Genomic DNA, 20,451 nt, shown 5'->3' with positions numbered 1-20,451 from the left:
TTACTTCCTCTGAACCTCTATATCTCTTGCTTCATCATGAACTCTTCCCTTGGCCATAGATCTAACAAGTAATCTCTTCCATGCTCCCCTAATTTGCTTATGAGATCAACCTTTATGTTTAATCATGTATCCAGTTTGAGCTTATGTTGGTATACTGTGTGACATATTGGGCTATGTCTCATTTCTGCCAGACTTCTTTCCAGTTTTCCCAGCAGTTTTTGTTAAATACTGAGTTCTCATCCCATTAGCTGGGATCTTTGGATTTATCTGTGCTAATTTGCTTCTGTACACTGGGTACCTCATCTGTTCCACTGATCAGCCTCTCTATTTCTTATCCAGTACCAAATTGTTTTGATGATTCCAGCTTTGTAGTATAGTCTGAGATCTGTTATGCTTAGGCTTCCTTCCTTCTCATTTCCCCCTACTCACTGCTTCCCTTGATAATTTTGACCTTTTCTTCTTCCAGATGAATTTTATTATTTTTTTCTTGCTTTATAAAAGAATCCTTTGATAGTTTGATTGATATGGCACTGAATAAGCAAATTAATTTGTGAAGTGTTGTTATTTTCTTATATTGGTTTCGCTTATCTAATTCATCATCTTTGCCAGGTGCCAAAGCTAATGGCCTCTTTTCAATCCTCTTCCATCCTAACCTCTCAGCCACCTTTCAGTCAGTCACTCTCTTCTCCTTTATACGCCTTTTTCCTCTTGGTTTTTGTGACACTTTTTTTCTGGTTCTTTTATCTGTATGAATTCTCCCCAATGTCCTGGGCTGGATCTTTATCTAGGTCATACCTGCTAACTATGGGCTTCCCCTAAGCTCTATCCTGAAACCTCTCCTCTTCTCCCTTTATACTTCTTGGTGATTTCATCAGCAACCATGGATTCAATTCTCTTCTCGATGCAGATGAGTCTCAGATCTATTTGTCCAATCCTAACCTCTCTCCTCACCTCCATTCTCACATCTCAACTGCCTATTAGACATCTTAAGTTCAACATATCCTAACCTGAATTCATTATCTCTTCTCACAAACCCTTCCTGCTTCCTAACTTCCCTATTGCTATCAAGGGTGCCACTGTCCTCCCAGTTACCTAGGTGACTCTAACCCCACTCCCATATCCAACCAGTTGCCTAGTCTATCTTAGTTTCTACCTTAGTAACATCTCTCCAATCCTTTCTCTTCTGACACTACTCCAGCCTGTCGTTACCTCATCATCTTACACCTTGATCATTACAACAACCTGCTGGCAGGTCTCCCTGCCTCAGGTCTCTCCCCACTCCAATCTATCCTCTATTCAACCACCAAAGGGATCTTCCTAAAGCTCAGGTCTGATCGTGTCTCCCCCTACCCAATAAGCAAATACAAAATCCTCTGGTTTTGAAAGCTCTTCACAATGGCGCTACTGTCTTTTCAGTCTTATACCTTATTTCCTTCCATATACTCAGCAATCCAGTGACACTGGTCTCCTTGCTGTCCCTCCCATAAGACCCTGTATTTTCTGACTTAGTACATTTTCTTTCTTTCTTTTTTTTTTTTAGGGCAATGAGGGTTAAGTGACTTGCCCAGGGTCACACAGCTAGTAAGTGTTGTGTCTGAGGCTGGATTTGAACTCAGGTCCTCCTGAATCCAGGGCCAGTGCTCTATCCACTGCACCACCTAGCTGCCTCCGACTTAGTACATTTTCACTAGCTTTTCTGGCTTCTCTCAAGTTTCAGCTCAAGTCCCACATTCTACGAAAAAGCCTTTCCCAGTCCTACTTAGTCTTAGTACCGCCCTCTAATATTTTATCTTGAATTTATCCTATTTTGATTTTGTTGTCTCTCTCGTTCAACTGTGAGCTCTTTGAGAGCATGAACTGTTTTCATGTGTGGCCCTGGCACATGGCAAGGCAAGGTGCTTAAGGCTTGAGCCTTTGCTTCTAGATGACCTTGAGCTATTCTCTTCTGAATATTCGGTCTTTTGTCATGTTTATTCATTTTTCCAGACTTACTTCCTCACTTGGAGCTTTCTGTTATGGCCAGGCTCTGTGAACTTCAGAAGAAATGATGAGTCTGCCCTTGGCACTGATCTATATTATCTCGATTCTGAGTAACAAGTACTAAGACCTCAGGAGAAGCAGTAGCCAGCATGCCACACCACCAGAATAGTCAGGTGGCATCTGGGCCTTGATCGCTGCCATTCTGGTCCTCACCCCTGGTTTGGGGTCAAGACAACATTGCCATAGGCTGCAGGCTTCCCTGGCTGGGCCTGTGCCCATTCCCATTTGCCCAGAGGCTTTTGGCTGTCTTTTTATAGGGACCTAAGTACTTACTGTGAGGCAGCTAGGTCTTAGAATGGATAGAGTGCCAGGCCTGGAATTAAGAAGACTCATTTTTATGAGTTCAAATCCAGCCTCATATACTTACTAGCAGTGTGACCCTGGGCAAGTCACTTCACCCTGTCTGCCTCAGTTTCCTCATCTGTCAAATGAGCTGGAAAAGGAAATGACAAACTATTTCATTATCTTTGCCAAGAAAACCCCAAATGGGGTCCCTGAAGAGTCAGAGATGACTGAAAAACCACTGAGCAACAGCAAAGTACTTATTGTAGTTTCTCCTCTGATTTCTCAATCATTTCTTAGTCTGAGGGCTGGCTCACTTTTTAATCCTGTTGGAGTAGTTGTGAGAGAGCTTTGATTTTTTGCTTCAACTCAATGCTGCTGTCTTGAGCAAAGTCCATATCATTTCTTCATTTCTCAGCACATCCCTTCCCCCTCTTCTACCCAGTGAGTCATCGCTTGTAACAAAGGTCAAAAAAGAAAGAAGACAAAGCCAGCTGTCACCAGACCATCCACAGTCTGGCAGGATACACTAAGTTCACACCTACAGTCCCCAGCTCCTCAATGCAGAAGGAAGGGTTATTTTCTCATTTCTTCTTTAGTACCAAGCTTGGCCACTATAATTTTTTTTTTTGGTGAGGCAGTTGGGGTTAAGTGACTTGCCCAGGGTCACACAGCTAGTAAGTGTCAAGTGTCTGAGGCCGGATTTGAACTCAGGTCCTCCTGACTCCAGGGCTGGTGCTCTATCCACTGCACCACCTAGCTGCCCCTTGGTCACTATAATTACACACTCTCTCTCTCTATAATTACATGCTACTCTTGCCCATGGCTCCAAGAAGCTGTAGCATGTGCAGTGACCACACCCTGGTAAAACCCTCTCAGCAGACAGGCTAAACCAGGTTCAGGGCAACTGATGGCCATTGGTGAGTTAGAGGGATGTCTACCCCACGCAGAACGGGTGGCCATGAAGACACCTGATGCTGTGGAGCGCTTAGAGCTTGATCAGACATGGAGATCATCCATTTTATCCCAGGCCACTGGAGCTTAGTGACTCTGGAAGAGAGAGTGGAGCTGATGACTTTGTGCAACTCTGCCTCACTGAAATCGAATGCACGCACAAGTGAAGGCATCACCTCATGATGTCACTGGTCCTTTCTGAAAACAAAGGACAAACAACAATCACATAATTATATAACACTCAGTTTCTTCTCTTCCCTTCTCTGTTTTTCTTGCCTCCCTCTCCCCCTCTCTCTTTGAAATATTTGTTTTCTGGGAGGATTACGGTGAGACATCCAAGGGGAAATGTTGGTGATGTCAAAGAAAGATCTCATTCAAAATTCATTTTTCAAAAGTCCCATAGAGGCCGTTAAGGCATGAATGCAAATAATTATTTTTGGGTGGAGGGAGCGGAGGGGAAGGTGTGTTCCTCTCCCATGGCATGTAAAATGTGCAAACTGTGACAAGGCAAGTTCATGGCCAACAAACAGAGAGGTTGCTCCCACTAGGATCCTGCCCAACCTTTTCGACATAGGTGTTTCCAGGGATAGATCTCCATGTATTTACCACAAGAGATCTCCCTCTGATCCTCTGCTTCCTGCTCATGTTCTAGGTTGTTACCGAAAATCCTAACAATTTGGAGACAGTTTGGCACCATAGGGGGTGACTTGCCGGTCTTTAGCAGCAGTGGCTCTTGTTTTGCTGCCACTGGGGTCCAGTAGGCTTATTTGTTTGCCTGAAGGCTCCTTTCTTGTGTTCTCAGGAGGTGAAGGCTGTGCTTTAGCTGCTGCCTGCTCAGTAATCGGTGTGGGCTCAGATATTGGTGGCAGCATCCGGATGCCAGCTTTTTTCAACGGCATCTTTGGACATAAGCCCACATCAGGTAAAGTTCCTCTGGGGCTGGGAGCAGCAAGGGGCATGGGGGAAGAGATCCTGGTCATTGGGAAGATTATACTCTATTACACAGGGCTGATATTTTCCATAACTCAGAAATACACATAGGGTTTGGGAAATAGAAGCTCAAGTGCCATGGTAATCGTGGATACTATAAATTAGTCTGTCTCCTCAGTAATGAGTATATATGCACGGTAAGCACCTCACAGTGAAAGAGCACAGTTTCAATCTCTCAGAATTGAGCAATACAAGTGGAAGGTACAGAAAATAGGATAAAAAGTGGAATCCATGAAGAAAAGTAAGAGAGATTTGAGGTATTTAGCATGGGAAAGAATGCAAAAGAATAACACCAGAAACATGGGAAGATAAATTGACTGCTTTGCTTATACATAGGCTTAAGTGGTAGCACCAGAGAGGAGGGGTAGGACAGACGTGACTATATGGGGGGAAATTGTCTTCTCCTGGTGACCATCCTTCTGGGAAGGGACGGCCTCTTGAGGTGTGGCAGTTTGCAATCTACGTCACTCGAGGGTGAGGTGGCCATGGCAGTAGGATTACAGACCCTTGAAATCCTGAAACAGGCAAAGATTTGAACACTGAGACAGACCCCTCCCCCCAACAAAGAGAGGCTAGTTCTGTCCACAACGCAAAGCATCTGTGACAAGGAAATGTAAATGTAAATCCACCTGCAGAAGGGAGTGACCCAGATGTTTCTAGGTTCCATTTTTGGACTCTGGACAGAGGGATGGGGGCCCTCCCAGTTCATCTAAAGCCAATGGTATTATTTGCCGATAATTTCCCCCTCACCACCTGACTCAGGGGAACGTTCTAGAAATCATGTGTTTTCTGAGTGCTACTTCCTTTCTACCAGGAGATTAAAGCTAGTGGCTCGCAAATGAACGAGTTTTACGTCATAATGGAATACCTGGCTGGGAAGAAGTTGAAGTACATCTCATTGTTTTTCTCTTCCTCCTAAAAGGACCATATCTCTCCTTTACTTCTCTAACCAAAGTAACACTAAAATCATCCTTCTCCCTTTGGTGTCACTTCTGATACAGCTGTGGTAGGCCAGAGTGGCTCCAGTGAGGCCTTTAGTCCTATGTGGAGAAACTTGTGTGGACCCAGCTGGAAATCAGAAGCATTTGGACCATTGGGCTAGGAAGGAAAGGCTTTTCCATGCTAACATGCTAACAGACATGTGTCTGTGCTTTCAGGAGTGGTCTCCAATGAAGGCCAGTTTCCCGTGGCCGTGGGAGCCCAGGAGAAGTTCCAGTGCACAGGCCCCATGTGTCGCTATGCCGAGGATCTGGAACCCATGCTGAGAGTCATGGCAGGACCTGGCATCCATAAGTACCTTGATCCTATGCCATAGTTATTTGCTACCATTTCCATTTCCTTTATAATAATAGTGCCAGCCATTCTCGTGGTGCTCTAAGGGTTCTGGAGTGCTTTAGATGCAACCTGGCATTCACTTCCTGGAGCTACCCCAAGAGGTTGGTGTTATAGGTATTATTATCTCCATTTTCCAAGAGAGGAAACTGAGGCTCCTAGAGGTGTTGAGACCTGTCCATGGTTACTTAGCTAGTAATTGTTATCAGTGGTATTGGAAATCAGGTCTCTCCTCCAGGCTCAGCATTTCAGCCCTTAAGTCACACTACCTCTGAATGCTTTTGACGCAGTTCTCATATCCGTAAAATAGAGGTGCTGATTCTTAGCCTCTAACAGAGAAATGTTATAAGTAGTAAGAAGCCACTATGTGTAAATGTTGATTTTTTTGGAGCTCGCTGAAGAAGGTACCGTATAAAAAGCAGGGAAGCGATTCGCTCTGATTCGTTTCCTGATTGGTTTTCCATCCTGTGGTTCTCTTACTTCAAACTGTATCTGAAGGCAAGTCTAAAGGAACCATTTGCTTGAAGGCTCTCTGGTCCCCATGGGACTGTTAAATCACTGACATGCTATTGTATGCAGATTAGCAAAGAGAATAGATGGAGGGAAGAAAATAGAAATCAAGGAAAGGCAGAAAAAGTTTCCCCTGACTAGAGGGAATCAGACCCCATGTTTGATCCCTACGCTTCCTTGAAGAGAGGAAGCAATTCCGCTTAGTGCCCCAGAATGGAGTTGGGTCAGGGAGCCCAGTTGAATCCCCACTAGAGAAGACAGTTCAAAGTACACCTAGAGAAGTACTTGACACATACTTTCAAGCTTTACTGATTCAAATTATGGGATCTTAAAGTTCATCTGCCCAACCTTAGGGACCTCAATGGAAGCAACCATTTATTCCCACCCACACTCTAAAGGAATCTCACACCGTGACATATGTGGTAGGTGGTTACTGCCTCAAGATCTCCAATAAAGGAGGGAACTCATTCCACTTTTCTATAGCTCTTGACATCTCACTACTTCCTGAGGCTTCCTATCCCACCTTGAAACAGCTCCACTTGTTGGGAAGTTAAGTGACTTGCCTGCTATCACACAGTTGTCTAATGGGTGATTTGAACGTACTGTAGATTCCAAGTCCAGAGTTCTGTCAACTCTTATATGCCACACCCTGCCTCACCTGAACAAATTGTTGTCTAGCCACCCCTTTCTCCTCCAATACTGGTAGAGTGGAAAAAAATGGCAAGACTTTCCATTTACTCCTTTTAAGTTCATTGTATTTCATTTGGCCCATCATTCTAGTGCGCTGAGATCTTTTTAGCCGTGTATCTAATGTGTGTTAGTGGATCCTCCTCGCTCTTAGTTGGGGGGCAGGGAAGGGGAGAAAAGGGAAGGACTTTTGTTGTGCTTGGTCTAGACTTAACAAAGTGATGGAGAAAGTTAATAATGGAGATTAAACTTAAAAGTGTATCTTGGGTACTTTTTTCTTTTTTGGAGAGCTGGTTGTTAAACATTTACTAGCACACCCCTACTTCTATGCCCAATTTATAATTTGTTTCCCTAACTCCTCACCTAATTCCTCTTTCTGCTCTGGTAGACTGATGGCAAGACAACTTTGGTTTTCACTCTGTTGACTCTTGCCCAAACGTGACTGACCATGCATTCTCCCTTCCAATTCTTGACATGGATTAGAGAGATTAGAGATTAGAGAGAGAGCTTAAAAGGATCCCAATTCATTTGATTCCCAATGTGGTGCTCTTTCCAACTACAGTGTGCTATATCTGTTCTGTAGGGTTTTGAGGATTAGAAGAAATAACGTGAGGGCAGCTAGGTGGTGCAGTAGATAAAGCACCGGCCCTGGATTCAGGAGTACCTGAGTTCAAATCCGGCCTCAGACACTTGACACTTACTAGCTGTGTGACCCTGGGCAAGTCACTTAACCCCCATGGCCCCACAAAACAAAAACAAAACAAACAAAAAAAAGAAGAAATAATGTCCCTAAAGTGCTCTGTAACCCATAAAACTTGATTTAAATATCTGCTCTCACTAGTAGTAGTGGTGGAGGTGGTAGTAATATTTCTTCTACATACTCCACAGACTCAGAGTTGGAAAGGAGCTCAGGAGGAGTCACTAATCGTACCTGGACCTCAACAAGAATTCCTTATGTAATATCCTTGACAAATGGTCCTCCAGCCATTGCTTGAAGATCTCCCATAAAGGGAACCCTGCTCCATCTTGTGGCAGCTGTAGTTCTCCTGGCTAGAGGGTTTTCACTTAATTCTCCCTCTCTCACTTGTACTCACAGCCTATGGTTCTGCACCCTGGGACCAAGTAGAACAAGGTTTTGTTCTCTTCCACATGGCTCGGAGACAACTCTTCTGGCTTCTTTGACGCTTCTCTTCTCCAGGCTGAATGTCCCCAGGCTCATGGACCTTCTTCATCCTGTTCCTCTTCCTCCTCCTCTAGACACTTGCCAGCTGCACAATGCTCTTCTTCCAGTGGGGCACCCCCACACACAGTTTAAATTGTATAGTAGAGTGCTGGGCCAGAAGTCAAGAAGACTCATCTTCTTGAATTAAAATCTGGCTGCAGACACTGACTATGTGGCCCTGGGCAAGTCACTTCCCCCTGTTTGCCTCAGTTTCCTCATCTGTCAAATGAGCTGGAAAAGGAAATGGCAAACCCCTCCAGGATCTCTATCAAGAAAACCCCCAATGAGGTCACAGAGAGTTGGATAGAACTGGATCCTTTGTTCAGAGGCAAGACAGCCCTAGAAGAACAGAGGAGCCCACTGAGGGGGAAGTGGATTGACCTCCACAGGCCCTGACTTCCTAATGGTGTGGAACACATATACTTCCCTTTTGCATGAACATATTAGTTATGTAGAGGTGAGCCTCTCTAAGCCTCAGTTTCTTCCTCTGCAAAATAGGGATAATACCTGTGGTACCTACCTCCCAGGGTAATTGTTATAAGGCTCCAATGAGATCATGTATAGATGTGTTTTATTGTTCAGTTATTTAGTCATGTCCGACCCTTTGTGACCCAGTGGATGATAGCACACCAGTGTTGTCCGTGGGTTATCTTGGCAAAATACCAGAGTGCTTTGCCATTTCCTTCTCCATTTAGTAAACCTTAAACCAAAATGGAAAGAACACCCCATCTAAAGTCAGAGGACCTCGGTTCAAATCTTATTACATGTATAACTTTGGGTGGGCCATTTAACCTCCATCTGTAAAATGAGGGAACTGGACTAGATGCCCTGAGAGTTCGGTCTCTGTCAGCTCTAGAACTTGGATCCTGTGATCCTATATAAGTATCTGCTCCTAAATTAGAGAAGGCAAACAATATAGAAAAGCAATAGATAAAAGAATTGGTGAAAAATGTGCTTGATCTTCCAAAATTTGTTGTATTGTCACTTCTGCTGTCCCACATTTTGAAGCCATCACTCCAGTAAGATATGCCATTTCAGCATAAAGAGTTCATCTAATCCTCACCCCACCCTGTCTCTAGTTCATGGATGCTGCATCAGGGAGCAAGAAAAAAGTCCCAGCTGTCCAATACCAAGTGATTTTAGGCCAAGTGGAATAACCAAGAGATTTAGTGTGCTTTTCTAGTCTTTATCTTTGTATGAAAAATATCATCTTTTTTAAAAAAAACCACAAACAAAAACTAGAATTTGTCTGTTTGGTAACAGCAACATTTCCAACCTTCATTGACAAATGATGTGATCGGATGGGCTCTGTAGAGGAAGTCCTGGAGTGAGGAGAGACTACAGGCAATAAAAGTGGTTAGGAAGCTCAAGCACTAGTCTAGGGGACAGGTGAAGGGGGCCTGAGCAAGAGGCATGGCTGTGAAAGTAGACAAGGAAGGGGATGTCACCAGAGCACGATAATAGGGATGTGGCTTCTGATGGCGGGTTGCCGGGGGCAGGCATGGAGAAGGAGATGTCAAGCTTAGTTGGCAGCCAAATGCTTGAGGTGTGCCCAGCCTTCATCATTGCTTGCTCCTGTAAGGTAGTCATTCACTTAAAATTATTACAAATTAGACCCAACCCATTTTTAATTCTATTCTTGTACCCAAGGTCTCTTCATGATCTAATTTGTAGGGGCAGATAGGAACTTATTCATATTCCTGAGTTTGTCATCTGTCTGCAAACAGATATTGACTGCCCCTGTCTTCTCTTGCCTCTCTGGCTGAAGGTGCTGCCCTAACCTGAAATCCATGCTTTGCTCTCTTTTTTTCTTGATCATGCTTACATAATGGGTACTTTTGTTTTGGAAGAGCTCACCATATCTGAAGTCTGAAGATTCTGACAATCTTGGGAAAAGTATTTCATAGCTCAGTAGTTTAGGTAGTGGGAAAAGACAGAGATAAATATTTTCTTATTATACCTGTTCTTTTCCTTACCTTCAGGTTAAAGCTGGATAAAAAGATTCCAGTCCAAAAAATAAAATTCTACTGGATGGAACATGATGGGGGCTCATTTCTAGTGTCCCCTGTGGATGTAGAACTGCTTCAGGCCCAGAAGAAAGTAAGTTCTTTATGATAGTCATCACCTAAGAAGTGACATACTGCTAGTCAAAATACTAATGGTAGACATGTGGGTAGTATTAGACAAAGCCAAGTTGAACTGTTTAGATGCCATTTCTTGTGATTACAGCAAGTCCTACCAGACTCATACTCCTAGCTTCAACTCAAGTTAGTGTATGTGTGTATGTATATGTATATGGTGGAGAGAAGGCATGGGTTCATAGATTTAGAGCTCAAAAGGACCTGAGAGATCATCTAGCATAACTCCTCATTTTATTTTTGAAATGGTTTCTTGATGCCTCTTACCTTTATGCTTAGTCACAAATAGACATGAATATAGGCATTTCTTTTCTTTTCTTTTCTTTTTTTTTTGGGTGAGGCAATTGGGGTTAAGTGACTTGCCCAGGGTCACACAGCTAGTAAGTGTTAAGTGTCTGAGGTCAGATTTGAACTCAGTTGCTCCTGAATCCAGGGTCAGTGCTCTATCCACTGCGCCACCTAGCTGCCCGAATATAGGCATTTCTAAATAATTGGAGAAATATTAATTGCTCGTGGATAGACCGAGCAAGATAATAAAAATGACAATACTACCCACCTAAATTATTTTACTTATTCAGTGCTGTACCCATCAAACTGCCAAAGGATTACTCTATAGAGCTAGAAAAATATATATAACCAAGGTCAAGACTCCCACGGGAATCAGTGAAAAAAGATTTGGAGGGAAGGGAGCCTAGCAATGCCTAATCTCGAACTGCTCCAAAGCCATAATTGTCTAAACAATTTGGCACTGGCTAAGAAATAGAGTGGTTGATCAATGGAATTCATGAGGTACACAATTAGGTATGTAAATGAGTGTTTGAGAAACCCAAAGATTCCAGCTTTGGGGGCAAGAACTCGCTATTCAGGAAAACCTTCTGCGAAAACTGGCAGACATGTATACATAGACACACACACACACACACATGTGTGTCTGTATATGTGTATCTATACAGATATATACAAATATATTTGTGTATGTGTGTGTATATATGTGTATGTATTGTGCGACTGTGTATGTGAATATATTTGTGTGTGTACATATGTGTATATATGTATGTATATGTATATGGTATGAGTGAGTGTGTGTGTTTATCCAATTTGGACCTAGTCCTTTGCTATAATTTAAAAGGCTGCTATTCGTATGTTGGTACATATTCAACCTTTCTTTCTTTCTTTGGGTTATATGTCTACTACTGTGATTGCCATGATAAAAGGTATGGTCAGTTTAGTCATTTTTCTTTAATAATTCCAAACTGAAATCCAAAATAATTAGATCACTCAATTCATAGCTTCATTCAAAGTGTCTCATTGTGCTTGTCTTCCATAGCCCTTCCAATATCCTTTTTAAAAATCCTTGCCAGGGGGCAGCTAGGTGGCCTAGTGGATTGAGAACCTGGGTTCAAAGCCGGCCTCAGACCCTTGACACTTACTAGCTGTGTGACCCTGGGCAAGTCACTTAACCCCAATTGCCTCGCAAAAAAACTCCCCAAAACCAAAACAACAAAAAAAATCCTTGCCAGTTTGTATAGAGTGATGTGAAACTTCAGACTGATTTTATTTGCATTTGTAGCATGTTTTCTGTGGTTGTAAATTTTATTATGAAAGCAATTCATATTCTTTGACCACTTATCCTTTGGGGAATGACTTGATGTTATATATTTGTGTCAGTTCCCTGCATAGTGTGTATGTTGTTTTCAGTCGTGTCTGACTCTCCATGACCCCTTTTGGGGTTTTCTTGGAAGAAATAATAGAGTGATTTGCCATTTCCTTCTTCAGCTTGTTTCATAGATGAGGAACTGAGGCAAACAGGATTAAATGACTTGCCCAGGGTTACACAGCTAATAAATGTCTGAGGCCAGACTTGAACTCAGGAAATGAATCTTCCTGACTTCAGGTCTGGCAATCTATCCATTATACCACCTACTTGCCCCTATATAGTTTGGATATCAAACTTTCATTTCTAATATTTTATGAATTTTTATTTTTTTGCATTACTGTGCCTCTTCTCATCCTCTCTTCATTTTATCTGTGCAAAAGATTTTTAATTTTATGTAATTGAGGCAGCTAGGTGGCACAGTGGATAGAGCACCGACCCTGGAGTCAGGAGGACCTGAGTTCAAATCCGGCCTCAGACATATAACACTTACTAGCTGTGTGACCCTGGGCAAGTCACTTAACCCCAATTGCCTCACTAAAAAAATTAAAATTAAAATTAAAATTTTTTTATGTAATCAGGATTGTCTATTATATCTCTTGCCATCTCTTCTTTCCTTTATTTGGCTGGGAATTCTCCTCCTAGCTCTAGTAAGAAGTACCAGATCTCATTTTAGGTTAATTTATTTTTTAATGGTGGGAGTTCTTCTGTTTAGGTTGTGTATCCATTTTGAGTCGTTGGTACTATATGGTGTAAGATGATTTAATCAGTTTCTGCCAAACTGATTTTCAGTTTTCCTAGTTGTTCTTGTCTTATGTTATTGAGTTTATCAAATATTCTACTGTTTTGGATTGTTTCTGAAATAATAAGCAAGATGAGTTCAGAAAAACCTGGAAAGACTTACATGAAGCAAAGCAAAGTGAGCAGAACCAGGGGAACAGTAATGATCAACTGTGAATTACTTAGCTCTTCTCAGCAATAATGATCCAAGACATTTCTGAAAGACTTAGGATGAAAAATGCACTCCACTTCTAGAAAAAGAACTGATGGAGTTTGAATGTAGGCATATAACCTTTTACTTTATTTTTCTTGGGGTTTTTGGTCTGTTTTCTTTCATAATATGGCTAATATGGAAATATGTTTTGCAAAACTGCCAATGTTCAACTTATATCAAATTGCTTGCCTTCTCAATGAGGGGGGAGGAATGGGAGGAAAGGAGAGAATTCAGAACTCAAAAAATTTTTAACTGAATGTTAATTTTTATATGTAATTAGAAAAAATAAAATATTCTTTAAAATGCACAGAAGACCCCAAAAAACAACCCCAACCTAAAATGCACAGAAGAGAAGTGAAAGAATTTCAGAAGGAAGAATAGATCAATGGCATGGTTTTGAAAGCAACATGTATGAAATGGAGATTCATGGTTTTCTATGAAATTTTTTGTGTGTTCTGCTGTAAAATAATAACTAAAAGATAAATACCTTACTTGGAGTTTTCTCTCAGACTGGGTTTCATTGTGATCTGAAACTTCTTCCCAAACAATGCTCAACCAAACAATGCTCAACTCTGGGCATGGCCCAGCAGGGGTCTGTGACTATGTGACTATGGATGACTTTGGGCTATGGAAGTACTAAAAAAAGGGCACCTGGGTATAGCCAGGTCTGCCTCAACATTCTTAACCTGGCAGTACTTCTATCATTGTCTCTTTAGCTTACAGCCAAAATGTTGTTAGCCATTCATCATCCAAAGAGAGTTATTAGGGGCAACTAGGTGGTGCAGTGCATAAAGCACCGGCCCTGGATTCAGGAGGACCTGAGTTCAAATCCGGCCTCAGACACTTGACACTTACTAGTTGTGTGACCCTGGGCAAGTCACTTAACCCTCATTGCCCAGCAAAAAAACAACAACAAAGAGTTATTGGTTCCCTCTAGCAGGCTAAAGGATCAAAATGGACTCATCTCCTTGGAGTCCTTGCTTGTGCTCTGTAGGATACTTTGATCACTTTTTTCAGTTGATGATTTTTTCAATTTTATTTCTCTTTGCTCTTAGGTGGTGAAACATCTGGAGACTATGCTAGGTGCTTCAGTTCAGCATGTAAAATTTAGCCAAATGAAATACTCTTACCAGATCTGGGTCAGCATGATGTCAGCCAAGAACTATGATGGCACGGTACAGCGTCAATGGGATTGTGGTATCACGATATGCTTCAAGGATTGTGGGTTTTCTGTGGCTGAGAATACAACCTATTTCATGCAGTGGGTGACAGAAATGCTGATTTTTAATCCTGCAATTCATGTTTATAGTGACAAGAACTTTGGAGAAAGCCTGTTTCTTTCTTGATCATCATTTTTTTCTCTCTCCAATTCTGTTTTTCTGTCTCTTGGCAGACTTTATAGTAACATGAAAAGGCAGCAAATGTTGTTGTATGGTTCTCTCCTGGATACCTGCTGGCTGCAGGTCTGGAGGAAGCTGGGTAAAGGAAGCCATACGTATTGGTATTACTTTTCTCCTATAGACAAGAAGGAGGGCCTGGTCACTTCTCAGGAAAAAGGGATGGTGGGGGCAGTTAAGTTCTTCAATCATATCTCTCTTTTGATTAATAGCCCTGGGACGAGTAGCTCAGGAGATTTCCCCAATCTATCTGCCAGGAAACATCATTCAAACAAGTGTTCAACTCTGTGTGTTTTGTTTGACAAATTCCAGGAAGCGGTGAAGTTCCAGGAGCTGCTAGGAGATCATGGAAAGCCTGTGTGGCCCCTCTGGGAACTGATGAAGTGGGTCCTTGGGATGTCAACACACACCATCCCTTCTATTGGTATATCTAGCCATCTTCTCTCATAGGGAAAAGGCAACATGCAAGAAACCTGAGCAAATTTTGAATCCTGAAATCCCTGAAAACTTCATTTTGCACAGGATAGTTCCCTCTATGGATAAGGCCATCTGTGAATTATGAGTATAGCTAACCCATCAGAAGGGCAGCTCTCAATCTGGGGAGTATTGCCTAAGTCTTATAACTCGTAAACTAGTTTCATGAGGAAATAGCTAGGGTGGTAAGGACTGACCTAGAAGAAACAAAGTGGGTTTAGCCTATTGTATTTCTTTTTTTTTTTTTTTTTGCAGGGCAGTGAGGTTTAAGTGACTTGCCCAGGGTCACACAGCTAGTGTCAAGTGTCTGAGGATGGATTTGAACTCAGGTCCTCCTGAATCCAGGGCCAGTGCTTTATCTGCTGCACCACCTAGCTGCCCCTCAGCCTATTGTATTTCTTTTCTTTTTTTTTTTTTTTTGGTGAGGCAATTGGGGTTAAGTGACTTGCCCAAGGTCACGCAGCTAGAAAGTGTCAAGTGTCTGAAGTGGGATTTGAACTCAGGTCCTCCTGAATACAGGACCAGTACTCTATCTACGGTGCCACCTAGCTGCCCCCAGCCTATGGTATTTCTAATGGAAGCCCTTGTGATGTAATGAACCTGGAGAATTGTTTTGCTCATCCCCTCTAATACTGTGTAGTGGCAATGATTGGCCAGACTTTTGTTTAGCCATAAACTTGATGTTCTTCCAGCCAGTGGAACTCTTACCGATTGGTAGGCCACATTTTCTAGTTCTTGGAATAGGGTTTTCAAGCATCTGAGTTCTGTTGCTAATGCTAAACCACTTAAGATAGCAATATGAAAAATAAATCACACACTGAAGTATCACTCAGTCACCCTTTATTATTATTATTATTATTATTATTTTATTTTTTTTTTTTTTTAGTGAGGCAATTGGGGTTAAGTGACTTGCCCAGGGTCACACAGCTAGTAAGTGTCTGAGGCCGGATTTGAACTCAGGTACTCCTGACTCCAGGGCCGGTGCTCTATCCATTGCGCTACCTAGCTGCTCCTCAGTCACCCATTATTGAAACCATGGCTTCATATTTGCCTCCTCTTCCTCCCTTGAAGCAGCTAGTGCTTCTGATCTGGGGAACGAGATGGGGCAGAAGGCGAGACGAATGACAGTAGGCAGGGTTTTTCTCTAAAATGCAGCAAACTCCTTTATTCCCCTGCCTAGCAATCCTCTTATAGTAAAACAGAGCATGAGCTCATGAGAACATTTTTGAATAACAAAACCATCCATCAAGTTATACGTGACAGTTACAGCATATTCCCAGGAACGGTTACAGGATAGTGAGACCACCTGGCTTTTTGTTTATACCTTAAGGCCCACGAGAGCTTTTCCTCCTAACAATTTTGTTATTGTCTTCCTTACTCCCTGTCCTTGATTATCAGAACATTTTGATTGTTCCTCATTAGCCCAAAGGTTTGGCATAACACCAGGGATGGGAACTTCAGAAAAGGCCTCTGGCCCTCTGAGTTCTCTACACTCCCTCATTTCCTCACATCCAGTTAATCAGCAAGTCTGGGCAGTTCTTCCTTCCCAAATATTGAACAAATACATTTCTTCCCCACCACCACTGGCACTATCCTCGTTACTGGGAGGGCCTCAGTTTCCTTTTTGGAGGGCAGGGGGAGTAGCTAAGTTTCTTTCTGTTGTTTTCTTTAGTGACTACAGTAAATTAGTCTGTAGGCAAGCCTTGGATGCTAGATACACGGTGTCCCAGAGGATTCTGGCATGAAAATGTAGCTTATAATTGGAGTAGGGAACTGCTGCTCAGCTACCACAGGGCTCTTCAGCTGCTAGGGAGAGGCAGCAGTTTAACCAACCTGTGCCACTTTTGGTGGCAGAGCATCTTGACTCTGTCCACCTGGTGATGAGAGATGAATGACCTCCTGGGTTGTGCCATGGATATAGCAAGAAAGGTTACTAAAGACCAAGGAAAGAGAGAAAGCTCTCCTTCCTTAGGTACTGAGTGTCTTTGGAAGGCCTGGATAATTCCTCTGAGGTAAAGTATGAGGAACAGAGACCATATGTGGGAATACTCTCCCAATCATGGGGTATGAAACATGAGTGCTCTTTCTAATTTCATGTCGATTTTTATTGTTATCCATAGGTCTGGGTCTGCTGGAGTCAGTTCTCAAACATGATCCTCAAACCTATGCCAAGTTTGAAGAACTGAGGCAAACCCTTTGGTCAGAGCTTGTAGGCATGCTGGGAAACGATGGGGTCTTCTTATACCCCTCCCATCCTCAAGTGGCTCCCAAGCACCACTTCCCTCTGACAAGGCCATTCAACTTTGCTTATACAGGTGGGTTCCAGCTTGTCCACAGCTCACCCTCAGAGCTATCATTCATGGGACATCTTTGGGGCCTATTCCAAAGCCAGGGTCTGCCAGCTTACCTGTTGGGTGCCTCTTTCCATAACCATTCCATTTGTGAAGTCCTTAAAGGCCATGGGCATGGGTAGCCTTGAGACTCAATTCAGTAGGGATGTTGTGCTTGTGGTGGAAGGGGGATCTGACTTGTTCTGATAGCTCACAAGGACAGAACCAGGAAAGAGGGATGAAAGCAGCAAAGAGATAGATTTAAACCAGATGTCAGGACAAACTGTCCTAATGTGGCAACTTTCAACTGCCTTGAGAAGTGGTGGGCTCCTCCTCCTTGGAGGTCTTGAGACAGAGGCCGCACAAGTGCTCCATGGATGTTATCGGAGGCATTTCTCTCATGTATGGGTCAAACTAGATGACTGCCCAAGTCCTTTCCTACTCTCAAGTTCTGTGTTTTTAGAAAACCACACAATTGGCATGAGCACTGATGACTTTCTTGTAATTTATGCTCTGCTTTCTTTTGGCAACATTCCTGCCTTCTTAATGTAGTAAGTTCCCAGAAAACGATCAAGATTTCCCCACTTTTTGCCCTCCCGTGCACTAATTTGCTGGAGTGGCCACATTAAGGTCCTCTCGTCATTCTCAGTAGGTATTAATATGCACTGACCACAAGGTTCCCAATGGATTGATACCCATTTGTTTCTGAGTATAGCCCTCTCCACTCCTCTTACTAGCAAACCTTTCCTTGTCACAAAAGGTGGCACCCTGCCCCTGCCCAATAGCACCCATGGTCCCCTATCTCATCTCCTCACTTTTCTTATGTCATGCATGGTTTCTTTTTGTTGGTCTTTCCATTCGCGTAGTTGTCCTTATCACACAGCAGTCTTTTCTGTACCATTCATGTGTGCGTTGGGGAAAAAGTGACACAGCCAGTAGTGCCAAAATGAGATAATTATGACCTTTCCTTCTGTGCTGGCATTCTCCAGAACTTAGAGAAAGTGAAAGAAATAGCTACAGTTTTCTGTGAAGAAAGTGGAATGAATGAATCTTCAAAAACAAGTGTGATTGTCAGAATGTTATTCTTCTGTTCCCTTTAGGCATCTTCAATGCCCTGGGCTTGCCTGTGACCCAATGCCCACTTGGCCTGAACAGCAAGGGACTCCCTCTGGGTATCCAGGTGGTAGCTGGCCCCTTCAATGATCACCTGACTCTGGCTGTGGCTCAGTACCTGGAGAAGAGTTTTGGTGGCTGGGTCTGTCCTGGAAAGTCCTAGAATGACCTTCCCACAATTCAATTTATCCAATTTGTGGGTGACAAAGAGCTAAGATGGATAACTAACATTCAATTCAAAAAAGCTCTTGATAAGCTTTTAGAGATCGAATCTAACAGACGAATGAAATTTAACGATGGATAAAGTCCAACATCTGGACAACGACAGAAGACAATGGGGAAAACATGACTAGACAACAAATCATGTGAAGAAGAGTTGGAGGCCTTATTAGACTGTAATCTCCACGTGACCACAAGAGCCCACAAAGTGCAAACAATCTTAGGTCACCCTGAGTCACAGGACTTGGGGAGACATTGTATTCCTTTTGGACTCTGTCCTCGTTAAGCTGTCTGGAGCGCTTTGTTCCATCTTGGCACCACATTTTAGGCAAGATGCAAATGAGCCTAAGTGTGGGATGCAAGGAAGTAGAAAGTATGTCATACAAGAATGATTGAAGCACCTGGGAACATTTAGCCTCAGTGTAGCATCTATGATCCTGTCATTCTAAGGCTGTTAGGAAATCTGTTCAGCAGTTGGAGGCGGGGACTCTCACTGGTTTTTTCCTGGGAAAGTCACTTCCCCACCTCTTTTGGCCAGGCCATAGTTGTACTGGCTGGAAGAAGCCTATTGCCAGCATGGGAGTGAATGCAATTCAAAGGGACTGGGGTTCATTTGAACTTCCCTTCCTTTGCATCTTTCACATTTAGCCAGTAGATCTCAGTAAAAAGAAATGGCTCTTCAAAGGAGAGGGGCAGTTCACAAGGATTAGCAAGCAGAGCACCTTCCAAGAGAAACTCCTGGCACAGTCCAAATGGCCAGATCTATTGAAAATCATTTCCAGAACTAACCCGTAACATTCACATGCACACTTCTGTAAAGAAGTTAGTAGTCTATCATAAATCAGTACCCTCCTCCTTCCCAGTGGGGGATTCTTCATTAGACACAAGACCCCACCGTTGTATAGCTCATCAAGCCCAAGTATGGTATTTAAAAGATGGAGAGAAGGTAGGAGAGAAAAGAACAGAGAGAAAATGAAGACTTAGTAAGCCTTCAAGGCCAATGAACACAGGATTTGTACTTCAGGTCCAGTGTGAGGAAAGAGGAGGAAGGTCGTTAAGAACAGCTCTTTGTGCAGAGGAGAGGAGGCAAGAGTTACTGACTGCTCCATTCTCTGGCTTGACAGGTGTGATAAGAAACAGAGAGATGCAGGTAAGCAATGCCCTGCAGAGATGGTTAGCCAGCAAGCATTTATTAAGCACCTACTGTGTGCCAAGCACTCTGCAGGAGCCTTCCCTATAGTATTCTTCCCACTCCTGGACACCTGGAAGCTAGTCTGACAAACCTTGCCCATTACCCCTTTAGCATCTCCCTAACCTGCTCTCTGGGACTCGGAGGCAAAACCTTACCTTGTGTATCCCAAGATGTTATATACGACATATTGGGTGGCAATCAACTTCATTTTGATGTGCCTCCCTTCTCCAAGACATTGAGTCAATGAGTTCTTTTCCTGACAACAACCAAGTTTCCATTTCGATCTAGGAATGTGGTCTAAGTTTTATTATGCTGGTTGGAGTCTGGATGGGGCAAGGGAGTTAATGTGCTCCTCACCTCCTTCCTCATTACCACACCTCGAGACTCCAAATTGCACAGTAATTCTGTCTCTCTAGGGATATGTGTAGATCCTGGTTTTTTGTTTTTTTTGTTTTTTTTGTGAGGCAATTGGGGTTAAGTGACTTGCCCAGGGTCACACACCTAGTAAGTGTGTCAAGTGTCTGAGGTCGCATTTGAACCCAGGTCCTCCTTACTCCAGGACCAGTGTTCTATCCACTGCACCACCTAGCTGCCCCTGTAGATCCTGTTTTGATGTTGGTCCATGGACTAAGGTCTTGGCTTTTCTGCAGAAAGATAATATAAGTCCTGTTGCAGCTAGAAAGCTGTTCTGTGGCAAGATTCTTTTAGAACTGAATGAGGGGCAGCTAGGTGGTGCAGTGGATAGAGCACCGGCCCTGGATTCAGGAGGACCTGAGTTCAAATCCAGCCTCAGACACTTGATACTTACTAGCTGTATGACCCTGGGCAAGTCATTTAACCCCAATTGCCTCACTAAAAAAAAAAAAAAGAACTGAATGAGCCCTGGGTGCTGGTTTGCTTGAGCTCTGGAAAGTCCATTGTTG

The 20,451-nt window shown here is 43.1% G+C and overlaps 1 protein-coding gene across 1 annotated transcript in view; it reads left to right on the top strand.

Moving 5' to 3' along the window:
* Positions 1-19,974, top strand: part of FAAH2 (fatty acid amide hydrolase 2) — a 28,977-nt gene extending 9,003 nt beyond the window's left edge. The window contains exons 6-12 of the mRNA XM_043974549.1: positions 4,079-4,198; positions 5,424-5,559; positions 10,000-10,117; positions 13,859-13,978; positions 14,513-14,624; positions 16,795-16,989; positions 18,105-19,974. Of these exons, the coding sequence (XP_043830484.1) occupies positions 4,079-4,198; positions 5,424-5,559; positions 10,000-10,117; positions 13,859-13,978; positions 14,513-14,624; positions 16,795-16,989; positions 18,105-18,280 (977 nt within the window). The 3' untranslated portion in view covers positions 18,281-19,974. The remainder of the gene's footprint in view (positions 1-4,078; positions 4,199-5,423; positions 5,560-9,999; positions 10,118-13,858; positions 13,979-14,512; positions 14,625-16,794; positions 16,990-18,104) is intronic.
* The last annotated feature ends 477 nt before the right edge of the window (positions 19,975-20,451 follow it).

This window comes from Dromiciops gliroides, chromosome X (assembly GCF_019393635.1).
Source record: "Dromiciops gliroides isolate mDroGli1 chromosome X, mDroGli1.pri, whole genome shotgun sequence".
NCBI lineage: Eukaryota > Metazoa > Chordata > Mammalia > Microbiotheria > Microbiotheriidae > Dromiciops > Dromiciops gliroides.
Note: the sequence above shows the minus strand (reverse complement) of the source record. Positions and strands in the feature narration are given on the sequence as shown.